The sequence below is a fragment of the Salvelinus alpinus genome, chromosome 17 (genome assembly GCF_045679555.1).
Source record: "Salvelinus alpinus chromosome 17, SLU_Salpinus.1, whole genome shotgun sequence".
Classification (NCBI taxonomy): Eukaryota; Metazoa; Chordata; class Actinopteri; order Salmoniformes; family Salmonidae; genus Salvelinus; species Salvelinus alpinus.
The window spans coordinates 12,508,524-12,535,134 of record NC_092102.1 but is presented as its reverse complement, the minus strand read 5'-3'; the positions used below and the strand labels follow the sequence as shown (position 1 = coordinate 12,535,134).

General features: G+C 41.3%; 1 protein-coding gene across 3 annotated transcripts; it reads right to left on the bottom strand.

Annotated features, from left to right (window-relative positions):
• Positions 1-8,198: 8,198 nt before the first annotated feature.
• Positions 8,199-25,195, bottom strand: LOC139542141 (la-related protein 4-like). 3 transcript variants are annotated; one of them, XM_071347223.1, is made up of 17 exons: positions 24,640-24,901; positions 20,472-20,586; positions 19,587-19,754; positions 19,289-19,376; positions 18,871-19,007; positions 17,196-17,299; positions 16,826-16,936; positions 16,648-16,701; positions 16,273-16,479; positions 15,754-15,857; positions 15,203-15,244; positions 13,011-13,217; positions 12,090-12,141; positions 11,715-11,873; positions 11,335-11,507; positions 9,635-9,854; positions 8,199-9,453 (listed from the first exon to the last, which is right to left on the bottom strand). In XM_071347223.1, exons 1-17 carry the CDS (start codon positions 24,754-24,756, stop codon positions 9,028-9,030), a joined length of 2,484 nt encoding a protein of 827 aa, XP_071203324.1. In that variant the 5' UTR covers positions 24,757-24,901; the 3' UTR covers positions 8,199-9,027. The 3 variants fall into 3 exon arrangements, with proteins under 3 accessions (XP_071203324.1, XP_071203326.1, XP_071203325.1); XM_071347225.1 differs by lacking the exon at positions 24,640-24,901 and adding an exon at positions 22,591-22,720; XM_071347224.1 differs by lacking the exon at positions 15,203-15,244 and having other exon boundaries at positions 24,640-25,195.
• Between the last annotated feature and the right edge of the window lie 1,416 nt (positions 25,196-26,611).

Genomic DNA, 26,611 nt, shown 5'->3' with positions numbered 1-26,611 from the left:
CAGGACAACTTCACCGCATCAAAGGGACGATGGACGGGGCCATGTACCGTCAAATCTTGGGTGAAAACCTCCTTCCCTCAGCCAGGGTATTGAAAATGGGTCGTGGATGGGTATTCCAGCATGACAATGACCCAAAACACACGGCCAAGGCAACAAAGGAGTGGCTCAAGAAGAAGCACATTAAGGTCCTGGAGTGGCCTAGCCAGTCTCCAGACCTTAATCCCATAGAAAATCTGTGGAGGGAGCTGAAGGTTCGAGTTGCCAAACGTCAGCCTCGAAACCTTAATGACTTGAAGAAGATCTGCAAAGAGGAGTGGGACAAAATCCCTCCTGAGATGTGTGCAAACCTGGTGGCCAACTACAAGAAACGTCTGACCTCTGTGATTGCCAACAAGGGTTTTGCCACCAAGTACTAAGTCATGTTTTGCAGAGGGGTCAAATACTTATTTCCCTCATTAAAATGCAAATCAATTCATAACATTTTTGACATGCGTTTTTCTGGATTTTTTTGTTGATATTCTGTCTCTCACTGTTCAAATAAACCTACCATTAAAATTATAGACTGATCATTTCTTTGTCAGTGGGCAAACGTACAAAATCAGCAGGGGATCAAATACTTTTTTCCCTCACTGTATAAAGCAGCATTCCCCAAGAGAGGATGGCTTTCACTTCAACAGTGATACATTCATGAACTTCTTTGAGGAAAAGATCATGATCATTAAAAAGCAAATTACGGACTCCTCTTTAAATCTGCGTATTCCTCCAAAGCTCAGTTGTCCTGAGTCTGCACAACTCTGCCAGGACCTAGGATCAAGGGAGACACTCAAGTGTTTTAGTACTATATTTTAGTACCTAGGTTTTAGTACCTAGGTTTCTTCCTAGGTCCTGGCCTTTCCAAGGAGTTTTTCCTAGCCACCGTGCTTCTACACCTGCATTGCTTGCTGTTTGGGGTTTTAGGCTGGGTTTCTGTATAGCACTTTGAGATATAAGCTGATGTAAGAAGGGCTTTATAAATACATTTGACTTGATCAATAAAATTTAAAAGAAGGGTCAGATCCTTAACAGGTTTTAACAAGTCCAGGCGATAACAGGGCAACACTGCTAAATCAAGCTTGGTTTCCAAGTTTCTAAACCATACCAAACCACAGTGGTGGAAAAAGTACCCAATTGTCATACACGAGTAAAGATACCTTAATAGAAAATGAGTCAAGTGAAAGTCTAAAAGTATTGTTTTTAAATATACTTAAGTATCAAAAGTAAATGTAATTGCTAAAATATACACCAGTATCAAAAGTTAAAGTATGAATCATTTGAAATTCATTATATTAAGCAAACCAGATGGCACCATTTTCTTGTTTTTTATTTATTTACTGATAGCCAAGGGTACACCCCAACACTCAGACATAATTTACGAACGAAGCAGGTGTGTTTTGAAGGTCTGCCAGATCAGAGCCATTAGGGATAATCAGGGATGTTCTCTTGACAAATGTGTGAATTGGACCATTTCCCTTTCCTGCTAAGCATTCAAAATGTAACAAGTACTTTTGGGTGTCATGGAGAATATAGAGTAAAAAGGACAGTATTATCATTAGAAATGTAGTAAAGTAAAATTTGGTCTGGGGTCACTAAGAAATGTCCTTGTTTTCCATGAAAACATACATGAAATGAGTTGCAAAATGAATAGGAAATATAGTCAAGACGTTGACAAGGTTGTAAATAATGATTTTTAATTGAAATAATAATTGTGTCCTTCAAACTTTGCATTCGTCAAAGAATCCTCCATTTGCAGCAATTACAGCCTTGCAGACCTTTGCCATAGTTGTCAATTTGTTGAGGTAATCTGAAGAGATTTCTCCCCATGCTTCCTGAAGCACCTCCCACAAATTGAATTGGCTTGATGAGCACTTCTTACGTACCATACGGTCAAGCTACTCCCACAACAGCTCAATAGGGTTGAGACCCGGTGACTGTGCTGGCCACTCCATTATAGAGAGAACACCAGCTGACTACTTCTTCCCTAAATAGTTCTTGCATAGTTTAGAGCTGTGCTTTGGGTCATGGTCCTGTTGTAGGAGGAAATTGGCTCCAATTAAGCGCCGTCCACAGGGTATGGCATGGCTTTGCAAAATGGAGTGATAGCCTTCCTTCTTCAAGTTCCATTTTACCCTGTACAAATATCCCACTTTACCACCACCAAAGCATTTCAGACCATCACATTGCCTCCACCATGCTTGACAGATGGCGTCAAGCACACCTCCAGCATCTTTTCATTTTTTCTGCGTCTCACAATGTTCTTCTTTGTGATCCGAACACCTCAGACTTACATTTGTCTGTCCATAACACTTTTTTACAATCTTCCTCTGTCCAGTGTCTACGTTCTTTTGCACATCTTAATCTCTTCTTTTTATTGGCCAGTCTGAGATATGGCTTTTTCTTTGCAACTCTGCCCAGAAGGCCAGCATCCTGGAGTCGCTTCTTCACTGTTCACGTTGAGACTGGTGTTTTGCGGGTACTATTTAATGAAACTGCCAGTTGAGGACTTGTGAGGCGTCTGTTTCTCAAACTAGACACTCTAATGTACTTGTCCTCTTGCTCAGTTGTGCACCGGGGCCTCCCACTCCTCTTTCTATTCTGCTTAGAGCCAGTTTGCGCTGTTCTGTGAAGGGAGTAGTACAGTTTCTTAGCAATTTCTCGCATGGAATAGCCTTCATTTCTCAGAATAAGAATAGACTGACAAGTTTCAAAAGAAAGTTCTTCGTTTCTGGTTTCGAGCCTATAATCGAACTAACAATTGCTGATGATCCAAATACTTAACTAGTCTAAAGAAGGCCAGTTTTATTGCTTCTTTAAATCAGTATGACAGTTTTCAGCTGTGCTAACATAATTATAAAATGGTGTTCTAATGATCAATTAGCATTTTAAAATGATAAAACTGGATAAGCTAACACAACGTGCCATTGGGACACAGGAGTGATGGTTGCTGATAATGACCCTCTGTACGCCTATGTAGATATTCCATAAAAACATCTGCCGTTTCCAGCTACAATAGTCATTTACAACATTAACAATGTCTACACTGTGTTTATAATCACTTTGATGTTATTTTAATGGACAAAAAATTGTGCTTTTCTTTCAAAAACAAGGACATTTCTAAGTGACCCCGAACTTCTGAACAGTAGTGTATAGTGAAGTAAAATACAGACACCCCAAATAACGACTTGAGTAAAAATACCTTAAAGTAGTACTTAAAAGTACTTTACACCACTGCCAAACCGTCTTTGGTATAATGTCCCCATAACATTTGAATTGAGGAAGTGAGATCATAATCATTAGGATATTTTAGCGAATCAGCCTTCAGCCCCCCAGCCTTTAGATGTGAGCTGAACATTGCACTTGAGATGCGTTTTAAAATATTTTCACGCCTATAAAAAAAACTCCAGGCTATCTTCATAACTGTCAATTTATTGAACAAAAATGTATAATTACAGAGGGCAGTTTGTAAAAAAAACTAATCCCGTCCGAATCGTCCTCTGGAATAACGGGCATTCTGGGGTAGTAATTATATAATCAAAGTTCTCTGGTAATACTAGTCCGAATAGGGCTAAAATAGGGCTAAAATCGGCCTGTGGTGGAAAGTGGCCAAACTACATCAGACCATGAGACATTTCGAAAATCGGTCTTCTCACGAAATCGTCTGTAGAGCCCGAACGATTTGGCCTACAAAACTAATATGGAAAGGGGAGACTCTCACGATGGTGTTCTCCGTTTTGCTCTACGACCCCCACAAGTGTCACGGGACTCGTCTGAAGGTAACCCATACAAACGAACGGAAGTATGGAGGAAGTTGTGTGCCAACAAAAATAAGGGGTTAAAGAGGTCTGCTATCTCTTAGTATTTCTAAGACAGACTCTTCAAAACCGTATTTTTTATGATTTATTTTTGACTGTCCTTTTTGCTATTTATGAATGTGTTATTCAATATGTTTCTATGTGCTATAGTAGTAAAGGCCAACCTCAATATTTTATCAAATATATGTTTTTAATTATGCCTAAAGCGTTTCGAAAAATAGCTAAATGATCCATGGTATGACCATTTTAAAACAATTCCAAATGCTAGTTTAGTACCCCCCCTGGCTTAGCCTTTAAGAGGTTCTGTCTCCCCTTCATCTACACTGACTGAGTGTCACAATCGTTTGCATAAACAGATCAAGTATGTTGAGTTCCACATAATTTATTGAAGTGAAACTTAGAAAAAACAAAACAATAAACGAAACGATAATGCAGTGCTAACAGGCAACTAAACATAAACAATATCCCATAACCCACAGGTGGAAAAAATGCTATTTAAGTATGATCCCCAATTAGAGACAACGATAACCAGCTGCCTCTAATTGGGAATCATACAAAACACCAACATAGAAAAATAAACCTAGAACCCCACATAAAAAATATAAACTAGAACAACCCCTAGTCACGCCCTGACCTACTCTACCATAGAAAATAAATGCTCTCTATGGTCAGGACGTGACACTGAGGTGGATTTACCGGGGACATGAGTAAGGGATCATAGTGTTCACCTGGTCAGTCTATGTCATGGAAAGAGCAGGTGTTCCTAATGCTTTGCACACTGTGTATAGCCTATCGGCTCTATAAAATCTGCGATGAAAAAGTCACTTTCAACGGTCTCCACCAAAAAACTACCAAATTAAACGTTGACTGGAAAGTAGGCCTACCTGGCAGAATGATATCTTGATGATTTGTATCAATCGGTTGCATTTGTTTTGCATACTCTGCTGTCACATGTGCAGTACAGAAACCTGACAGAAACACCGCTAGCCTAACACAAAAATACTGTGACTAAAACTTGGCTGGGACATGCTTTCAATGGTGCTCTCCAACATCTGACAATAATATAGTGGATTAAGGGGGTACTCTGACTGGAACTCAAACCCTGGTCCCTGTGACTGTCATTCCAAAATCATTATACTGTCACAATCCTTGCTATATGAGCCATGATTAGGGTGGCAGGTACCTAATGTTAAGAGCATTGGGCAAGTAACCAAAAGGTTGCTGGTTTGAATCTCCTAGCTATGTGAAAAATCTATGTTCCCTTGAGCAAGGCATTTAACCCTGATTGCTGCTATAAATTGCTCTGGATAAGAGTGTCTGCCGAAATACTTAAATGTAATAATACTATGCCTACCAAGTGGGTTAACCCTATTGGCACGATGCATAGGGTGTTTGCCTTTCACGCCAGGGACCCGGTTTCACTTCCTTGTCCTGCCTTTTGCTACATTGGTTTCAGAAGTGGGATGGCGGCCATCGAAAAGCACGGCTCGGACGTGCTAGGGGGCTGAGTTGTCGAAGCACAGGGATGCGCCTTGAAGTACAGAGGGTGCAGTGTAGCAAACCTTGCTATATGAGCCACATTACAATTACCAGCAAGTGGGTTAACCCTATTGGTACGATGCGTAGGGTATTTGCCTTTCACGCCAGTGACCCAAGTTGTATTCCCTGCCCCACCATTCGCTTCAATGCTAAAAGGCAAAATTATCTTGATGTCACTAGGTGTATCACAAAGATTTAGTATTATTGCAAGGGGTACAACTTTTACTGAACAAAACTATAAACCCAACATGCAACAATTTTAACTGAGTTACAATTCAAAAAAGTCAATTGAAATAAATTAGGCCCTAATCTACAGGATTTCACACAACTGGGCAGGGGTGCAGCCATGGGTAGTCCTGGAAGGGCATAGGCTTACCCACTGGGGAGCCAATTATAATTGATTTATCACCACAAAAGGGCATTAGACAGAAATTCTTCTCGGTGTCATCAGCTGTCCAGGTGGCTGGTCTCATACGATCCCGCAGGTGAAGAAGCCGGATGTGGAGGTCCTGGGCTGGCGTGGTCTGCAATTGCGAGGCCAGGTTGGACTTCCTGACAAATTCTATAAAATGACATTTGAGGCACCTTATGGTAGAGAAAAAAAACATTAAATTCTGGCAACAGCTCTGGTGGACATTCCTGCAGTCAGCAAGTTCCCTCAAAACCTGAGACATCAGTAGCATTTTGTGTGGCAAAATTGCACATTTTAAAGTGGACTTATTGTCCACTGCACTAGGTGCACCGGTATAATGATCATGCTGTTTAATCAGCTTTGTGATATGCCACACCTCTCAGGTGGCTGGATTATATTGGCAAAGGAGAAACTCACTGATAGGGATGTAAATAAATCTGTGCACATAATTTGAGAGAAACACGCTTTTTGTGCATATAGAACATTTCTGGGATTTATCAGCTCATGAAACCAACACTTTACATGCTGCGTTTATTTTTTGTTCAGTGTGCTTTGATGAAACAAAAAAAGGTCAGAACTCAAAAGCCAAATCAAAATAATTTATTTTTTGTGACATTTCATACAGTTTTAGAATTTAGTGTCTCAAACACTTAATTGATCCATTGCCATATTTCCTTGTTGCCACCCCAAACCAAAAATAAAAAAATGCCAACCATGAGAAAAAAGCAATTCCTGTAGATTTTCACAAGCCTGTCTACCTCAATGTCATTACCATATGCTTCTAAAATGATTTCACATTACTTAAACAGTAAGATTTTTTTTTTTTTAACAAGTGGATTTATTTCATTACACTAGATCACTAGCTGCTCAAAACTCATGAAATGGAGAGAAAAAAAAAAGCCTCGGTGATTGTTTAAATCATTTATAACTACATTACTAAACCCCAAGTCAATGCATCAAGTATTTCTCTCAGTTGAAATCTCAAACAATGTCAAATGCGTGATTCTTTGCCAATGTGATTTCACACACAACTTTGGGGAAACCAGCCTACCAAGATTGGGAAAAGCGTTGCACAGTAGGATTAAAATAAATAAAATGTAAAAAGCAAATAACGTTGTCCAGTAAGTCCAAACTGCAAATACCCAAGTCAAATTTCGGTCTTCGTTTTTATCAAATTTGAAAACAGCAAACTCACCCTAAAAAGCACAAAATCTGCAGTGGTGGATAAATGCCAGCCTCCCCTTTTCTGGAAGTTCAGCACTAGAACAAATACATTCTCCCACACACACCTCTAGTGAAGGGTTAATAATATGATATAGCATAGGCAACTACACCTCTACAGTTCTAATGTTCAGTTTAACTGGGACAAAGTTTTCCCAAAGGACTACATTACCTAGCAAACCTTGCCGAACGATTCAACTCTTGTGCGTCGCAAATGGCACCTTGTTCCCTATATAATGCACTACATTTGATCAGGGCCCTGGTCAAAAGTAGTGCACTTTATAGGTAATAGGGTGCCATTTGGGACACAACCAAAGCTTTTACCCTACCAAGTCAACTAGGATCGTAGGCAGCTGGCACATAGCACATAGAAATGGTCTGATATCGTTTAACCCCTTTACTTCGCTGCCAAATGTATTATATAAGCTAGCTAAATCACTCTCAGCTAACAGCATTCAGCCTACTTCTGAATGATATTGCTATACCATCATTTATTTATATTTACAATACACAGAATGTGTTGCTAAACCTGAATATCCTGCATTGATGCGGAGAAACCAACAAGATCTTGCCAAAACCATTCCGGTCAACTCATCAACCTAAGCACAGACAGTCAGGTTTGACTGCATCGACCTTAGCCTGGTCTCAGATCTGTTCGTGCCCTTGCCAACACCATTGCTGTCATTGTTAAGCCAAACATGACAATTACATAAGGAGTTAGGGCAAGAGAGACGAAACAGACTGGCACCCAGTCTACATCAACATATCTATTCCCTAGGTTTCCATAAAAATAGCCTAACTAAGCTACAATCCCATTGTGAATAGTAAGTTGTAAACAGAGAGCCTGACTGATTATCAGTATGTATGATCTGAATCCGTTAGAAGACGGGAAATCCAGACAAATCAGGAAATAAAGATAAAAATAGATGAAACAACTTCAAATAAACAGCATTGGACCAGGAGACTGCGATCTGCGAGTCGGACCGCGCGTTGCGCTGCTCCTACCCAGAATGGATTTCAACTTTTAAAAAAAATATTATAATAATTCACTCTTCCTTCTGCAAACAAGAGCCTTCCAGCTGTGGGCAAAAACCACCGACATAAAACTGTAGCTTGATTGTTACCGATCATTTTGTTGACCTTACAGATAACATAGTTGAGACAATAATTACCAAGCCTCAAATTATATATTTTTTATTTTCAATGAATAAACAGAGGATCATCTCTAACGGCCTAATTTCAGGTCATCGATTCTGATTCTAGAATGTTAGAATCACAATGAGCCGCTCGTTCGTTTCATGAAAATCAGTGCAACAGCAAACTGAACTGTAGCACTCTGTCCCAATCTGTTTGCTTAGCAGCAGTCAATGCATTAACAGACATCTTAATTAATCAACCCAGCTTGTCTACAGCCATTTATCCGTGCCAAACCTACGCTCACAAGAAAAAAATAATATGTCTCGTCGTCACTGTGTTGTTAGTGATATCTTTGTATGTGTACACGACATGTATGCATGTATGTTCTATTCTTTAGTGCATATGTTTCTTGCAGACCAACATCTATTCTTTAAAATCAAAAATGGTAGAGGGCCTTAATACAGGGCCCAAATGTCCCACCTCCCCTCAGTTAGAGAAGAAAATGAAACAGCCTCCAAAGAGAGCACATTGATTTTAAAATCATTGATTTTAAATTCCGTGAATACATTTGTTTACGAGGCCTAATTGAGATCTTTTTCCTTTTTAAAAATCACTGTGAAAGTTCACACTTCTTAAGCAGTTTCTTTTTTTGCCCTACTTTCTCCTGGATGTCCCCAGGCTTCCATTTTCATTTCATTGTCATTTCACAAAGCTTTTTTTCCTTTCTTTGGGACAATGCTCCAGGAGGCAGACAGGAGGAGGCGGCTACCGTTAAGATTGTTGCTTTTATATGCATTTCATTTTTTATATATTTATATCCATGTATATATTTCATACTTTTGTTTGTTTTCGTTATTCATATCGGAAGTTTTACTTTGGCGATACCGGGGGGATGTTCTGCTCTTTGCCAGTGTGTCGGGGGCCACCTTGGGGGGAGCTGCGGCAGGCTGGTTGGGGGCCCCGTCTCTGTTCACGGAACTTGAGGCCCCCGTAGCCTCCCTGTCTGGAGGGCCCGTTGCTGCGGTAGTAGCCTCCATCCCGGGAGTCACGGTGGTCACGATCACGGGGACGGGTCTCCTTGCACTCCCAGCCACCGTCCCTATCCTGGGCTTTGTCCTGCCGGTCTCCCCTGGGGCGGTCGCCCGAGCTGGTGGTAGAGCTGGAGCCTGGCTCCTCTACCTTATTGACGCGCAGCTCACGCAGAGGCTGGGCTGGCGTGGAAGGGGAAGCTGAGGCTGGGGGGGCCGGAGGGGGGGCTCGCTGGCACACCTCGGCATAGCTAAGCTTACGGGGCTCCTGAACAAGAGCCATAAAAAAGTAACAATGAGTTCAAAGGAACAGATGTAGATCTAAGAGTTCAGGTAGAGAATGGAAACCAATTACGTTTCATAAAATTAAGTGGCAATCCCAATGTAAAACAAAGCAATCATCTCTAAATAGCTAGATTAGAGGTACAGGATTATCTTTGGTGCCTCACCACTGATGCAGGGGTAGCGATGGTGGCTGGTGTGCTGGGTGTAGCTGGAGTGGAGGACACTGTGCTGGGTTGAGGCTTGGGGCCAGGCATAGCTGGCTGTGTGGAGGGGAGTCCGGATGGGTTGGCCGCACAGGGAGCAGGTGTGGGTGGGGTCACTTTAGGGGCTGGGGGCTCCGCTACCCTCTCCACCTTCTCCCACTTCTTCTCCTGATGGGGTACACTACAGAAGAACAAAAAGCAGGAAGGAAAGGAAAGCCCCATTCGACCCAAAGTTAGTTTTAATGTCATTATGAATGAAGCAGACCTTTGTATGCTTCTTTGAGCTCTATTTATTGATGATTCTAGTCAATTCAGCACAACTTCATTTGCAGATCACTAATTAACAAGGCAAGTCTCTAAAATTCACCTGTGACATTAGCTTTACAGCTCATTGACTGTAAATGAGCTAGCCATCACTAGCCAGTGATCTAGCAATTTCACTTAAAGATTGAAGAATTACCAGCTAACATACGAAAATGTATGCACTCACTAGTGTAAATCGCTTTGGATAAGAGCGTCTGCTAAATAAAATGTAAACAGACTTAACTTCTTTGGGATAGGGGGTGGTATTTTGACGTCAAAATGAAAAGCATGCCCAAAGTAAACTGCCTGCTACTCAGGCCCAGAAGCTAGGATATGCATATAATTGGTAGATTTGGATAGAAAACACTAAAGTTTCTAAAACAGTTAAAATAATGTCTGTGAGTATAACAGAACTAAAATGGCAGGCGAAAACCAGAGGACAAACCATTAAAAAAAATAAAATAAAAAAAAATCTTCCTACCACTGATTTTAATGGCTGGCACTTTTATAATAGGGCGAAATCGTGCCCGATTGCAGTTCCTAGGGCTTCCACTAGATGTCAGTCTTTAGAAAGAGTTTCAGGCTGGTTTTTGGAAAAATGCGCCAGAAATTGTAGATTTTCTAGGTGGCTCCCATTTTGGCTGTAGTGTTTCCAAGCGCGTTAATGAGAGCGGGTTCTTTGGTATTTTTCTCCGGTAAAGACAACGATTCTCAGTCTTACATTTTATAGTTTATTTGCGTATTAGGGTACCTAAGGTTTGATTATAAACGTTGATTGACTTGTTTGGATAAGTTTATTGGTAACGTTTGGGATTCATTTTGTATGCATTTTAAAGGAGGGAACCCGAGTAGATTATTGACTGAAGCGCGCCAGCTAAACTGAGTTTATGGATATAAAGGACATTATCGAACAAAAATACCATTTGTGATGCATCTGGGACCTTTTGGAGTGCCAACAGAAGAAGATCAAAGGTAAGGCATTTATTATATCGCTATTTCTGACTTTTTTGTCGCAACTCCCTGGTTGAAAAGGATTTGTTATGCATGTGTGTGCTGGGCGCTGTCCTCAGATAATCGCATTGTTTGCTTTCACCGCAAAGCCCTTTTGAAATTGACACGGCAGCTGGATTAACAACAAGTTAAGCTTTATTTTGATGTATTGCACTTGTGATTTCATGAAAGTTTAATATTTATAGTAAATTTAAATTCGGCGCTCTGCAATTTCACCGGAAGTTGTCGAAATGCGCTAGCATCCCACTGATCCGCAAGAAGTTAAGTCTCTATACACAATGAAAGAGTGATATTACACTCTAACCCTCTGAAAAAGAATGTACAGACTTCAGCCTATTTTCCCATACCTGGGGGCAGGTGCATGGATGGGGGTTCCGTGGGGGAGTGCAGCAGGTTTGGCTGCAAGCTGAGCAAGATTAGAGACACACACTGCCTCCTCATGTCCTGGGGCTGGGGTCGGGGCTGGGACTGGTTCGGCACCCACTTCCTTGCTCGATTCCTTGTTTGCTTGTTCCGGCGTCTGTAGAGAGTAAGTAAAGACTGAATTAAAGCATATGAGCAAAAAAAAACACCACCCAAACTAACTTGAGATCTGCATGTGAAACTCCAGTTTGTGATTGACGCAAAAGTCTGACTTGATCATATGCATCTCAAGTTAGGATTCTGTCCAAAATGAAGTGATAGGAGTGTGGTAGCAAGGCGTTAACCATAGGGTTTCTGTCTTAACCTTGTCTTTGTTCAGTCCTCGCACCACGTCTGACATCCTATTCTCCAGTAGGGGCTCTCCCTGTGTACTGGCCACACAGCCCGGCAGCGGGGGGAAGTTAGTAGCAGCCAGGTCAAACTTAGGGACCGGCACCTTTACCTCAGCCAGGGGTATGGGCCTCTGGAGGGGAAAACAAAGAGATAACATTTACATTTTGCACCATACAAACTCAAAATGTACATAATAACAAAATAAGCTTAAAAAACAAACAAAAAAGACATGCAAACAAGGAAAACAAGGCAGTCGAGTTGATAACCGGTTTGGTCCTGATTTATATCTATTATGCAAAATAAAAATAAGTCCACATAGTAACTATCATTCGTCTTGCAACGGTACCGTAATCCGCTCATCCTCTCTCCTCCTTCTTGTGCCTCTGTATGTAGTCCTTCTGTAATCGAGGACAGAAGATGTTATTAGAAGTGGTTCAGAAACTAGTACACAAGTGTTCTGTTAACTGACTTAACATTCTCCATATCAGACCTTCAGATCTCATAATCTTAGCGCTCATCGGGACAGGTGTGGAGGATCATAGCTTAGGGGAGAGGGAGAGCGTAGGTAGAGGACGAGGAGGAGAGAAGGGGAAAGACCCAAAGCCAGTCACACTCCACAGCCTGCTTTCCCCTCATGCGCATCAAGTTGTCATCACTAGGTCTGATGAGATGACCCGGAAGAAGAATTCACCACTTCAAAAACAGAATATCATTGTTCCATTAGGGGGATAATACCATCCCTGAGGACCTCAATGTGTTCTGTCATAATACCAGATCGAGATATATATTTTTTACTTTTACCCCTTTTTCGTGATATCCAAATTGGTAGTTACAGTCCTGTCCCGTCGCTGCAGCTCCCCTATGGACTCAGAAGAGGCGAAGGTCGAGAGCCATGCGTCCTCCGAAACACGACCCTGCCAAGCCACACTGCTTGCTTAACCCAGAAGCACCAATGTGTCAGAGGAAACACCGTCCAGCTGGCAACCGAAGTCAGCTTGCAAGCGCCTGGCCCACCACAAGGAGTTGCTAGATCGCGATGGAACAAGGAAATCCCGGCTGGCCAGACCCTCCCCTAACCCAGACGATGCTGGGCCAAATGTGTGTTCCGGTCACGGCCGGGTGTGACACAGCCTGGGATCGAACCTGCGTCTGTAGTGATGCCTCAAGTGTTGCGATGCAGTGCCTTAAACTGCTGCGCCAATCGAGAGGCCCCCCGAGAGACCTTTATGAATACAACAACAAAAAAGTTCTTAAGTGTCAGGCTCACCTTCCGCGTCCAGCCATGCTTCCGTCATCGTTGAGGTCCGAGGAGGTGGAGATGTGGGGGAAGGCTGAGGTCAGGTCTGGAGGTGTCTGGGTCTGCAGAGGTCCAGGGCCAGTGGTGGGGGGCTGGGGACTCCTCAGGCCAGTCAAGCTCTCCAGGGGAACAGGGGCCACTTCGCCTGGTCTCCCCACCTGGGGCTTCACGTGTGCCCTAATAAATACAACCCAGGGTTACAGAGGCTAATCTTGGCACAACTGGGACGTGGTGGGGATACAAATAGCATGCAGCATCTAGGCCTACATTTGATGATATATACGCCAACATGCAACGGATGTGCGAAGAAAACTAAAAGACAAATGTCGGCTGAAATTAACTTTGCATGAATATTACAAACACCGCACCCCCCTTTCAAGTCATGCATTTGTTTTTTCAAGCCCATGCTTAAAGAACTTCAGATATCAATCTTTGCACTTGTCAGGACAGGTGTGGAGATTCAGGGTTTTGGAGGGAGAGGAGTGGTTAGGGGTGAGCACAGGAGGAGAAACAGAGAGACCCATTCCCTCCAAAGACTGTATTCCCTCTATGCACATCAATGTGTCATCAGGTCCAACCAGTGTCAGGGTTATACATGACACAAGAGTACAAAAGAAGCAGCCAATCATTATGTCTGCCAACTACTGATCTTTAGAAATACATGAATTTGTTAAGTGGTGGACGCATTTCTCAATTTAAAAAAAACACCCTGCAAAGTTAACTTGGGTATCCGTACCAATTTTCCAGCTAAAATAAGGTTCTTATTCAGGTTGAAATGGCAGATTGCAAAGGAAAAGTTACCAGTCAATCATTTTTGGCTGACCAAATCTCCATTCCACATTACAGTAGCTAGCCGTCTTATTTATACAGTCATCATATGAAACAGATTAGGTCACAGGAATTTCCCTCACCTCTTAGTAAAGGACATTTATTTGGTAGCATGACTACATTACCAAAGTACAGCTGTACTACGGAAACATTTATAATGAAACTAAGAGATAAATGAAAAGAAATAAAATGGATGGTTAGTCAGGATGAGAGAAACGGTTAAATGACAAAATGGAGAGATAGCTAGATCACTGTGGATAGGAGCCAAGTCATAGTTAGAACTGTTATCTGAGCTATAGCCTATAAAACTGTTATTAACCAGTGGTGTAAAGTACTTCAGTAAAAATATTTAAAAGTACTACTTACGTAGTTTATTGGGATACCTGTACTTTACTAATTTATATTTTTGCCAACTACTTCACTACATACCTAAAGAAAATGTACTTTTTCCCTGACACCCAAAAGTAATCATTACATTTTGACAGGAAAAATGGGCCAATTCACACACTTATAAAGAGAACATCCATGCTGCCTCTGATCTGGAGGACTCACTAAACAAAACGCTTCATTTGTAAATGTTACAAATGCAGAGGCTTGCGGTGCAATTAAACTGAACTTCTTTACTTCGGATCAAAATGTTAATTCACTCATCCAATCCTCACACCTCCGTTCACGTACCTGATACATTCTTAAAGCAACAGTGACATTACTGCGTATTGGAGTGTTGGAGTGTGCCCCTGGCTATCCATCAATAAACAATACATTTTGCCATCTGCTTTGCTTAATATAAGGAATTTGAAATGGTTTATACCTTTACTTTTGATACCTAAGTACATTTTTGCAATGCCATTTACTTTTGACAAGTATATTTAAAACCAAATACTTTTACTCAAGTACTATTTTACTGGGTCTCACTTTAACGCGAGTCATTTTCTATTAAGCCAGCTTTTCTTTTACTCCACCAATTATTAACTCTTCTAAACATCTTGCAAACAGAAGCTGTCAAATGACTTAACAAATCCTATATGTCAATGTTAAAAGTATTAACTGAAATGCGCTGGCTGTCAGAGCTAAGACCAGTTATAGATTTAGTCATTTGGCTGTAGACTAGTATAGTAAGACATGGGATAATGCTCAACTGTTCAATCAAAATCAAATTTGATGTAGCATATTTAGCAGACGTTATTGCGGGTGTAGCGAAATGCTTGTGTTCCTAGCTCCAACAGTGTAGTAGTACCTAAACTGTTATAAACAGCTACGAACTGACAAAGCTGTCAGTGGTATTGCAAGAGATGGGGAAGCGATGAAGCTGATATACAGTATAATGGCTGTACCTGAAGGCATTTATTACATTCTTTCTTGAATAGAGGGGTACACTGCGGGGACAGACAGTAAGAGAACAGGTGGTGAATTCAAAACCTTACCTTGGACTGGTTCATTCAATAAGACTCATACACTATTAATATGGAAATGCAAAATCTGTGGTTTTATGTAAGGATATATACCATTAGGCTACGGCCACAGAGACGCATGGACAAGAAATACTTCGTATTTGCATTCATCAATTGCCTGTTTTTGTCAGTCAAAGGTTCAATCCAAGTAAACCATTTTCCCGACAAGCTGCATAAGTAAACAGGCGAAACTATTGTGCGTTTTTGAACGGATAATCTCAAATTGAAAAACCACTGGATCAATCCATAATTTCTGTGCGGCTGTAGCCTTATTCTACGAAGAAGGAAAAAAATGCCACAAAGTATTTACCAATTTTACTATGGTTTATCCACAAACTGGCATGTACGGGTTCAAAGCATTTTCACCCACAGAAAGACAACTTGAAACCACTCACGGCACTTCAGAGAGAATACAAGATCAACTTTCAACGTACCGGTTTCTGTTATAGGGCCGAGTCATATTAAGGGAGTTGTTGCCAGTTTTGTAGTGTCCAGTAGAACTGAATCCATTCACAAAGCCACTGTTGGGAAATGGTGCCTGGAGATGTGGGAAAAGGAGGAAGAATACTTCATTGTCAATATTCTTAAACTGAATTTTTCCTTTTTGTCTGATCAGCCCAAACCCGAGACACAGCGGGATTGGAAGCACATGGTCAGTCGCAGTGTAGTGCAGGAGAGTTAGTCATTACACAAGTTTCCACCTTACAAATCACATTTATACAGGTCACTGTTGAACAAGAAATATCAATAATATTTTGTAATTCTCCATTTCATTAATAGGAAGATATATCTTCTGTAGGATTTTCTCAATAAGACTAACCGAATTAAATTACAGTTGACAATTTACTAGGATAAAGTTTATAGTGTGCTGAAACTGATCAAATAATTTGAATATTATACATTTATACAACAGTTAACACCATAAAGATAGTATATTGAGTGTTGATGTTCACCAGAGGAGTCTCGAAGTAGGGTGTAGGAGAGGGTGTCCAGGTCTGTGGTACGATGCCGTAGAGAGGGTACTGCTGCTGAGGGCTGTACACGTGCTGCATGTACAGGTTAGGGTTGTACTGGGACTGGGTCTGGGCAGCGTACATGCTGCTGTCCATGCTACGGTAGCCATTCTTAGCAAAGAACGTGTTGATGGCTTTTATCCTCGCCTGGAAGTTAGGAAAAAAATATATATTAAAATAAAAAAAACTTGTGAAAATAAACTAAATGTGGGAATTTGTCTTTGGCTTCACAATATGATTGCGAAGGGAAGAGAGATTAATAAAGGGAAGTGACAGTCTTAAATTACAAGTGATTGATCGTGTTATGTAACTCACCATGATAGGTTTCCCCTGAAAAGTTTTCACCTCTTCTCTTAGATATCTGTGTGCCTGAACAGAGAGAAAGACAGACAGGCAAAAATTCCATAGGTATTCAACAAAATTGGGATTGATAACTGCTTACACCAATTAGAAGCCTGAATACTGCTTTATACACCAATCAGATCCAGCTTACCTGTTGAGCATCAGTGTCAGATTGGAATGTGATGTACCAGTTGTTGTTGTGCGCAAACTCCACACTAATCACTTTTGGACAGTTGTCATTTTTAAAGAGAGACTCCACTTCCTGAGGGGAACAAAAAAAAAAGATAAGAGTATGTGAGTTGTTGCTCAAATATAGCAAATGTGCCAGCATTTTTACTTGGGAGTACTACTAGCAATTCACCTTGTCACTTACAACAATACCACTGGCTACAAATATTGTTGTAACATGATTGCATATTGGTTATAAAGTGGGTAAAAAAAATTGTTTTATTTTAGTTGTAAGAGTAATGTAACCACAGCAGTAACATGGTAATATATTGGTTTTAACACAGTCGTCTGACCTCTACAGGTGTTGTCTCAGGAACCTCCCTCAGGATGATGATGCAGCGTTTGTGATTAGGACGCACTTTCTCTCCTTTCTCATCCACTTGTACCATTGGAGAGGCTGAGAACAAGAACAAACATCAGGGTCACAAATTACATCACTATCCATCTACATTACCAGTCAAAAGTTTGGACGCCTACTCATTCCAGGATTATTTTTTTTATTTTTACTGTTTTCTACATTGTAGAAGACAGCAACACTATGAACACACATGGAATCATGTAGTAACCAAAACAAGAATATTTGAGATTCTTCTAAGTAGCCACCCTTTGTCTTGATGACAGTTTGCACACTCTTGGCATTCTCTCAACCAGCTTCATGAGGTAGTCACCTGGAATGCATTTCAATTCAATTAACTGGCCCTTATGAGGACCACCAAAGGAAAGGAAGACCCAGAGTTACCTCTGCTGCAGAGGATAAGTTCATTAGAGTCACCACCCTCAAAAAATTGCAGCCCAAATAAATGCTTCACAGAGTTCAAGTAACAGACACATCTCAACATCAACTGTTCAGAGACGACTGCGTGAATCAGGCCTTCATGGTCAAATTGCTGCAAAGAAACCACTATTAAAGGACACCAATAAGAAGAGACTTGCTTGGGCCAAGAAACATGAGCAATGGACATTAGACCAGTGGAAAGCTGTCCTTTGGTCTGATGAGTACAAATTTGAGTTTTTTGGTTCCAACTGCCGTGTCTTTGTGAGACGCAGAGTAGGTGAATGGATGATCTCCGCATGTGTGGTTCCCACCGTGAACCATGGAGGAGGTGTGATGTGTGGGAGTGCTTTGCTGGTGACACTGTCAGTGATTTATTTAGAATTCAAGGCACACTTAACCAGCATGGCTACCACAGCATTCTGCAGTGAAACGCAATCTGGTTTGCGCTAAGTGGGACTATGATTTGTTTTTCAACAGGACAATGATCCAACACACCTCCTGGCTGTGAAAGGCCTATTTGACCAAGAAGGAGAGTGATGCAGTGCTGCATCAGATGACCTGGCCTCCACAATCACCCGACCTCAACCCAATTGAGATGGTTTGGGATGAGTTGGACTGCAGTGACGGAAATATGGCCAAACAAGTACTCAGCATATGTGGGAACTCCTTCAAGAGTGTTGGAAAAGCATTCCTCATGAAACTGGTTGAGGGAATGCCAAGAGTGTGCAAAGATGTCATCAAGGCAAAGGGTGGCTACTTTGAGGAATCTAAAATATATTTTGACTTGTTTAACACTTTTTTGGTTACTACATGATTCTATATGTGCAAATTCACAGTTGATGTCTTCACTATTATTCTACAATGTAGAAAATAGTAAAAATAAATAAAAAAACCCGGAATGAGTTGGTGTCCAAACTTCTGGTACTGTACATACAGTAACTATAATTGTATGGGTTATACCACTCCATTGTCCAAAAAGTATTGCCATTGGTGCGTAAAAAAACAAAAAAAGAAATGTATCAATACCATTCAATCACAAGTCCACTTGTTCCTAGACTGGTCACAGAGCTGTTTGTGCCGTCCCACATTGACCATAGGAGTTGGCAAGAAAACACAAACAGATTTGGGACCAGGGTACATGGTTCCACAAAAGTAGCAAAAATGACAAATAAAACAACGGTATAGTTCCTTACACCGGAGTATGTCCAGGATGAGCTCCATGTCAGTAGTGAGGGCCTTGATGCTCTCCATGCTGGCTATGGTCCATATGGGGACAAACTGGTCACTGTCCATCTGGGACATCAGGTACAGGTCCTTGGACAGGTTCTCCCTAGACATGAAATGAGGGTCAAAGGTTATTATCATAAAACATACATGGCGATCAAACATTCACATTTATCCTAAGGAATTAACTTAATATATAATCACATAGCCAAAGCCCCATCAGACTATGGTCATTCAGTAAGAGATAGTGTAGCAAAATGTTTTCAACTACAAAACTAATGTGTGCTTTTAATTGGACAAGTTCAGGTACTATCTCCCAGTTACAAACATAGGAACAATTACACTCACCTAGAGGTAGAAGACCTAACCTAGAACATGTGTACTCACCTTGAGAAGCAGAACTCCAGTTCTTTCTTGAGGGAGTCTCTCAGGTTCTCTGATGAGAGGGGCCTTTCCTCTGTCAGCTTGGTCTCCCCTGCAAACCAACATGTGTTTCATTAGCATGTGCTAAGGTAAGTCCGAAAAGACATCCGGAAAAGGTCTGTCGCAATAATGCATCTGTAAAAGTGTTATAATTTGTCAGTGAGAAACATGCAGCCTTGTGGCTATGATTGACTGATCTTAACCATTTTTATTGTATATGGTGAATTATGGGTAGTGTAGTTTAGTTAATTGTGCTACATACCTGATGTGCCGGTAGTGGTCTCAGTGGGGGTGAAGCCCAGGTCTGGGGGATCCATGCCGTTCACAGTGATCTCAGCTGCGGATGCTGCCGAGGAGCTGCTGTCCTCCAGGATAGTGAAACCAACACTGTACGGTTTACAACTGGGGGAGGACACAGACTCGGAATAACCTGGATGGGAGAGAGGGTACACCACGGGTGTCATTTATTGTTAGATTCTTCAGTTAATAGGATGTGTGATAATTGTAAGAACCTATTAGTAGCCTATTCGAAATTCCACTGCCGAAATGTCTGCACTTGGGTAGAAAGAGTGCAACAGGGGTCGTCATTTATTGTTAAACTCATAACTTTGTGAGAAATTGTAACATATACATTTTGTAAGCTAACGTGGATATTTTGACTGGCTATGTCTGTTGCTGCTGTGTCACTGCACCCTCTTGGCCCCACAGTTGTATAAAGAGAGTTCTCAATAACAATAGGCCTATAGATTTCAGTATATGTGGCATTGATGTCATGTATAGTACAGCATAGGTTGTGGTATGTTCCTTCTGTTGTCAGCCGTAATAGCCCATCAGAGACAAGTAAGGGTTATTTCATTGATGTGGTAGATAAGATGAGCTTTCCTGAATGTAAAAGCGCTTTGAGCATCTGGAAATGTGTTATGCATAGCCAATCAATGATTATAAATGACACCCGATGTACCCTCGCTCCCATCCAGGTTATTCCGAGTCTGTGTCCTCCCCCGGTTGTAAACCGTACAGTGCTGGGTATGGTGCTAAGTGTGTATGCAATCGAAAAAAGTATGCACTCACTTCACTCTAAGGTGCATTGGCTAAAAGATTCTGCTAAACGGCATACTTAATTATGTTGTTAAGTGTCGTTTCTCACCCTCAGTGACGTCAGCCGGGGGCCACTGTGCTCCGTCAGGAGGGACCTCAGCGGGGGCCACAGACACCTGCCACACCTTGGCATTGGGGTTCAGACCGGCGCCCTTGGAGGTGACCTTGGAACAGGGGGAGAGGAAATGCACTTGAAAATGTACAGTATCATACACTTCAGGGTTGAAAAACAATAACATTTGGATTTTTTTAATGCAACTTCAGTTTACTTTCTAAACAGACTAAATCAAAATGGAATTAATCCCAATCCTGACATACTTCTATTGTCTCCCTTTTTCATTCTGCCTGAGGAACACTCATCAAGTCGAAATGTGTTGCGGTAACGCGTCCTGATGTATTGTCACTCTAGGCTGATCTGCTCTGTAAATTATTTGCAAATAGTTCATTAAAATTGGTGCCATCATACAGGCCACCTCTGTCTTTATTTCTTGCCATGTCAAATACAGTGCAATTTTCTTGCCCATCCTAAAACAAGGGAATTACACTCAGCATAACATTTGCGTTTTGATTGTGCACACAACCACACAAAAGACAAAAAATATACTTGTCTGCGCTTCTCACACTAGGTAGACTTGTTTTAGGTAAGGGTTTCCCAGACTCAGTCCGGGGGCAGTGCTCCACGTTTTTCTCCCAGTTTATTTTTGAATCTTTAAAACTGCCCTGTGTAGTCAAACACTTAATTTTCCTGTGATTTAGAGCTGGATATATCTATCTCCACACTGAAAAGGCCACTTGAAATGTGAGCCTGTTGTGGTGGGAAGGAATTTTGGCCTGCTGTAAATTAGTTAATACACCAATAAGAGAGTCCCAAACATCTCTCAATAACATATTGTTTTTAGTTTCCGCTCCACACTCTGTCCGAGCTAAATTATTGCTTGAAAAATTCAGTGGTGTAAAGTACTTAAGTAGTTTTTGGGGATATCTATACTTCACTACTTATATTGACAACTTTTACTTCAATACATTCCTAAAGAAAATATACTTTTAACACCATACATTTTCCATGACACCCAAAAGTACTCGTTACATTTTGAATGGCTAGCAGGACAAGAAAAATGTCAAATTCACGCACTTATCAAGAGGACATCCCTGGTCATCCCTTCTGCCTCTGATCTGGCAGACTCACTAAACACACATGCTAAATATGTCTGAGTGTTGGAGCGTGCCGCTGGTTCTACCTAAATAAATAAAAAACATGAAAATGGTGCCGTCTGGTTTGCTTAATATAAGGAATTTGAAATGATTTATACGTTTCCGTTTGATGCTTAAGTATATTTTAGCAATTGTATTTTATTTTGAAAAATAAGTACATTTAAAACCAAATATATTTTGACTTTTACTCAAGTACTGTTTTACTGGGTGACTCACTTTTACTTGAGTAATTTTCTATTAGGGTATCTTTACTGTTACTCAAGTATGACAATTGGGTACTTTTTCCACCACTAGAAAAATGACTCTACTAAGAAGCCATTTGACCATTTTAATTAAAAATATTCACAGTAAGGTACAGAAATGATTTGATATTGAGATAAAGGTCCAATGCAGAAGTTAATTGTTCATGTAAATACCATGTAATGTGAACATGAATTGTAATTACCCTGTAGTAACATTGGATAACCCCCTAATGTAAATCTAAAAGAAATGTTAATCGTATTCAGGAGAATAATTTGGCAAAAATATATATAACATCAATCTTGATACAAATGTATCAAACGCCTCAAGGATGTATTACATTTACATTTAAGTCATTTAGCAGACGCTCTTATCCAGAGAGACTTACAAATTGGTGCATTCACCTTATGATATCCAGTGGAACAACCACTTTACAATAGTGCATCTAACTATTACATTCGTTTCCATGAGCACAACATCCACATAAAAACGAAAACAGAAAGATTCATAAGCAAGTAGGTAACTAAGCTATTGGGAACCAAATTGAATTCGTGGTCGCTTTATACATTTTATTTTCAGTACAACCACTGATTGATAAATTACTATGATCAAGAATGCCAAAGCAAGCATGGCGCGCTGTCCCCATCCACTATTAACCTTAGTCATTTGCAACTCGCGAGCGTGTTGTCTACATTGTATCAAATAAAGTTGCTTACCTCGAGAATAACAATTTTGTTGTACTTTATGGATAAACGTTTAAAAGCCAAGGATCTTCTATTGCGAACAAGAGTGAGAAGCAGAACTTGAGATACTTCACAGTAGTTATATATATATAAAAAAGACTACCCGTAAAGTCGATTGTTTTCTAAAAATCAACATGCGGTTCTCATTGAACTCCACCTACATCCTTAGCAGATGGACCCACATGACATGTATCCGCAGACCTCGCGCTCTCTTCTGTATGCTTTACCGCCAACCGAAACCCAGAATCGCTGTTGGCAGGCAGCACTGTCAATCTCAAACACAAGCGATACACATAATGATATTTTGTTGCTGCTGCTACCCCTGCTACTGAGCCCTTAACCATTCCTGATGATACTTGAGGCACGTGCCACGTTCTCTCGCCCCCGCCCCCATGTTCTAAAATATAATATAGGAATTCGGAAATTAGTATTCTTCACAAGAGCATCTTGTCCGGTCTAGGGAGGATCCCCAGTTACATGACACCATTTTAAAAACGGGTGTGCATGGGCTTTTGAGGCGTGGCACTAATCCAAAAAGGTGTAGCTAGCGCTACATTTGAGTAATTCAGCAGACGCTCTTATCCAGAGCGACTAATAGAAGCAATTATGGTTAAGTGCCTTGCTCAAAGGAACACCGAATTATTTTTCACCTTATCGGCTCGGTTACTGGCCCAATGCTCTTAACTGCTAGGCTACATGCCGCCCCAGAGCTGTCAGTTACGTTGACTGGATATGACAGACAAAATATGTCAGACTTAGTATGTCAGCTACATGTATCATTAAAGCAACAATGACACAAATAAAAACAATACTTTGAAAACAGATTTATACTACGGCCCATAGCTGGACAAACTACAGCATAAATAAGTAAATACTTAGCTAATGAATGGCCATGCTAGCCACGTACTTAAACATTGTAACATACATATGAAGCATTTGATATTGGTCGTCATCTTGTTTCACCTTTGAGTCCACAGAGCTAGCTTTAGATAATAGTAAAATCTGCCACAACGTTACCACTGGGGGGGTCGTACCTAGTCACCACCTGCTACAAAATGATCCACCCTTCTCGTACTAGTCTAACTGTTCCTCCTGGCAAGAGCAGCTGTCACATCTCAGTATACTTTGTGGTTTTAAAATAATTTGATATATTAAGGAGCACACCTTACACGGTGCACAATACGTCTGACAGTCCCTTTGTCTGGCAAAGCAACTCGAATTAATCTGTAGCAACATACTTGCTGTGCTAGCTTGCTGCTGCCTGGTTGTATCTCGTTACTGTAGCCACAGTTTCTATATAGTCATCTGACACCGACTGTGCTGCATAGGCCAGGTATTTGCAACGCATGTTAGCTAGCTAGGTAACGTTGATTCGGCGAATTTGCTTGCTGGTTTGGCTGCTTAGTTTGACAGCATCGGTGCGCCTGCCCGCCGTCTCCAATTGATAGTCTACTAAATAACATTACAGTTGTCACTGCATAATGATTACTAGGCAAACTACCAAATTAGCTAGCTAGGCTGCTACTGCTAACTAGGTTAGCAAATTAAATGGCTGCCAAAGTAGATGGCTGAACTAAGCTTCAGATAACGTTTGGCTAGCTAGCCAACGTTAGCTGGCTAACTAAGTTACTCATTATTACTTTGTTTGCAAAATAAGATAATGGAAAATATTGTTTGCAACGTTGATTTACCCTGGCAAACCAACTGTTTGGTGTAATGAACGACAGCAAATAAATCAGTCAGCCAAACATATGGCAACATACCTAGCTAACGTGAACTATAAATAACCTCAACCAAGTTCTCGATATGAATCGGATTGGTAGTTAGCAGAAATCATTGCAAATGTAGGTAATATTATCGGCCTCAAGAGCCTATGAATGATGACCCTATTTGGAAAGGCAGTGGCAGGCAACAAATCATGGTGGTAGGAATGGGACTTAGGACGAGATGGGGATGGTGTGTTGTGTGTAGGCTAGGCGACGTTAGCTTAGCTAGTTAGTAAGAGTAGAGGCCGCAACTCACCATGCCGCCTGACCCTCCCCCGATCCCAAGTGGTGTGTCGTCCTCCACACAGGTCTTCGGTCCCGGATCACCCTCCTCCTGCAGCAGCCGCGGCTCTCCACCCTGGTCCGAACTCATCGGCCGCTCCTGGCTCACGACTCCCCCGTCGTTTTCCTCCCAACCCCCCGGCCTGCTTGCCACTCCTAGTCTCTCAAAATACTGGTTTTACTGTCTACAATCAGTCTGCTTATCTCGTGCTAGACTTGTTTAGCCAACACCTAAAGCTAACTAACTAGACAGGGTTAGCAAGTAAGCTATCCTACTTAGCTAGCTAGCCGGGTTGAATCAACGTGTAAGAACCAAACTCGCACGACAATATACTACAGACGAAAACTATGCCAGATCATGAACCTACTTATACCACCTTTGTCACTAATGTTTCTTCCCACACATTTTTACAAGCGTCAAAGGCGAATTCTTACCCGGGCAACCGAAGCGGACACTAGGGACACGCACCCTGCACGCACCTTTCTAAGAGCAGGCAGAGGCAGACATTAGTGAAGTCCGCCACTGTCCCAACTCACATTGCGAGTTCGAAATGACCTTTGGAACTTTGGTGGTACTTTCCGTTTCCGGTTGACAAACTTAAAAACAAACAGCTTGGTCAGGCAGGGGTGTCTTAAAAAAAAAAAAGCTTTCCCTTTATTGTACAATATTTTAGTACGTTTGATCCAAGAAGGGCAATACTTACCAATGCAACTGAGGTGCAGTTTTTGATAATTATTTGCTTATAATAGCGTTTCTAAACCAGGGCTCCAACCTTGGCCATGGAGAGCTAACGTTTTACCGTCCTGTACGTTTTCGCTCCAACGGTAATCTAGCGCATCTGATTCTAATAATTAGCTTGTTGATTAGCTGAATCAGGTTAGTTACAACTGGGGTTGAATTGAAAACCTACAGGAGGGTAATCTCTCCAGGAACATGGTTGGAGAGCCCTGTTCTCAACCTTTATACTTTACTCTATTGGTAGGCTGATGAATCAGACAGGCTGATTCTGGTAGGCTATATACACAGCCTGAAATTAATGACTGCAAAATCGTCAAAGTTTTCTTTAAAGCCAAAATGTTTAATACAATTACATTTGAATTTACTCTCCTGGTAGTCTGGTGTGTTGGTCTTACAGTTGGGTGAAATTTGAGACCAAATATCCACAGGAAAATATTGTTAACCTGTCTTTTTAGGGTGCTGGTACTGAAGTTGAAATTTCTATCACCTGGCACTTGTGCAAAACCATGTAAATACCTTCTGACTTCAGTTAGTATGCATGCATTGTGTTGGCCTACACATGTTTGCTGATGACCGAATGGCACGAGCACAAGATGGACGTACATGCACGCAATGCATACTAACAGAAGTCAGCAGGTGTTTACATGGATGGCAAGGCAATGAAGAGACCTCGAGAGGACCCATAATCAACAATAGAATCATGATTATTCGCCTTTATTATCGCCTTTATATATTATCGCCTTCACTCACTCGTGTGAGTGAAAGGAAGTCACTCTTGAGTGGACAGAACTTTTAGTCGAGCCAAGCGGCATGTGGTCGAAGATGGCGGATGAGTGTGAGTCTGATCCGAAGAATGTACTTTATATTGGGTTATGGCTGGGTCGTGTCGCCGGGGAACTTGGAGGTACTGTGGAAAAAGAAGATAAAGAGCTTAAAGAAAGCAGATGTTGAGTTTGAATCCGATGAAGCGAGCAATAACAAGGGATATGGTGTGTTGAGGAAGATTGGTGTTAAGTACAGAGTGAGCTGTACTCCAGACCGAGTTCTGGAGGTGAAATGGAAGAGAATGAGGGAGAATTACTGGAGGTGGCAGGTGTGGTGAAGATATTGGAGCCTAAGCCTCGCTCCAATGGATAAAGATGCATTTGGTCCAGTGGGAGTGACATTTTTGGGAAAAGTTTTTGTCAGACCCATATGTGATTTCATG

Coding starts and splice junctions, on each gene's coding strand:
- LOC139542141 (XM_071347223.1), bottom strand. CDS start 24,756: ATGAGTTCGGACCAGGGTGGAGAGCCGCGGCTGCTGCAGGAGGAGGGT. Junction 19,008..19,288: donor CTGGAGTTCTGCTTCTCAAG/GTGAGTACACAT, acceptor TTTCATGTCTAG/GGAGAACCTGTCCAAGGACC. Junction 11,508..11,714: donor GAGGACTGAACAAAGACAAG/GTTAAGACAGAA, acceptor TACTCTCTACAG/ACGCCGGAACAAGCAAACAA.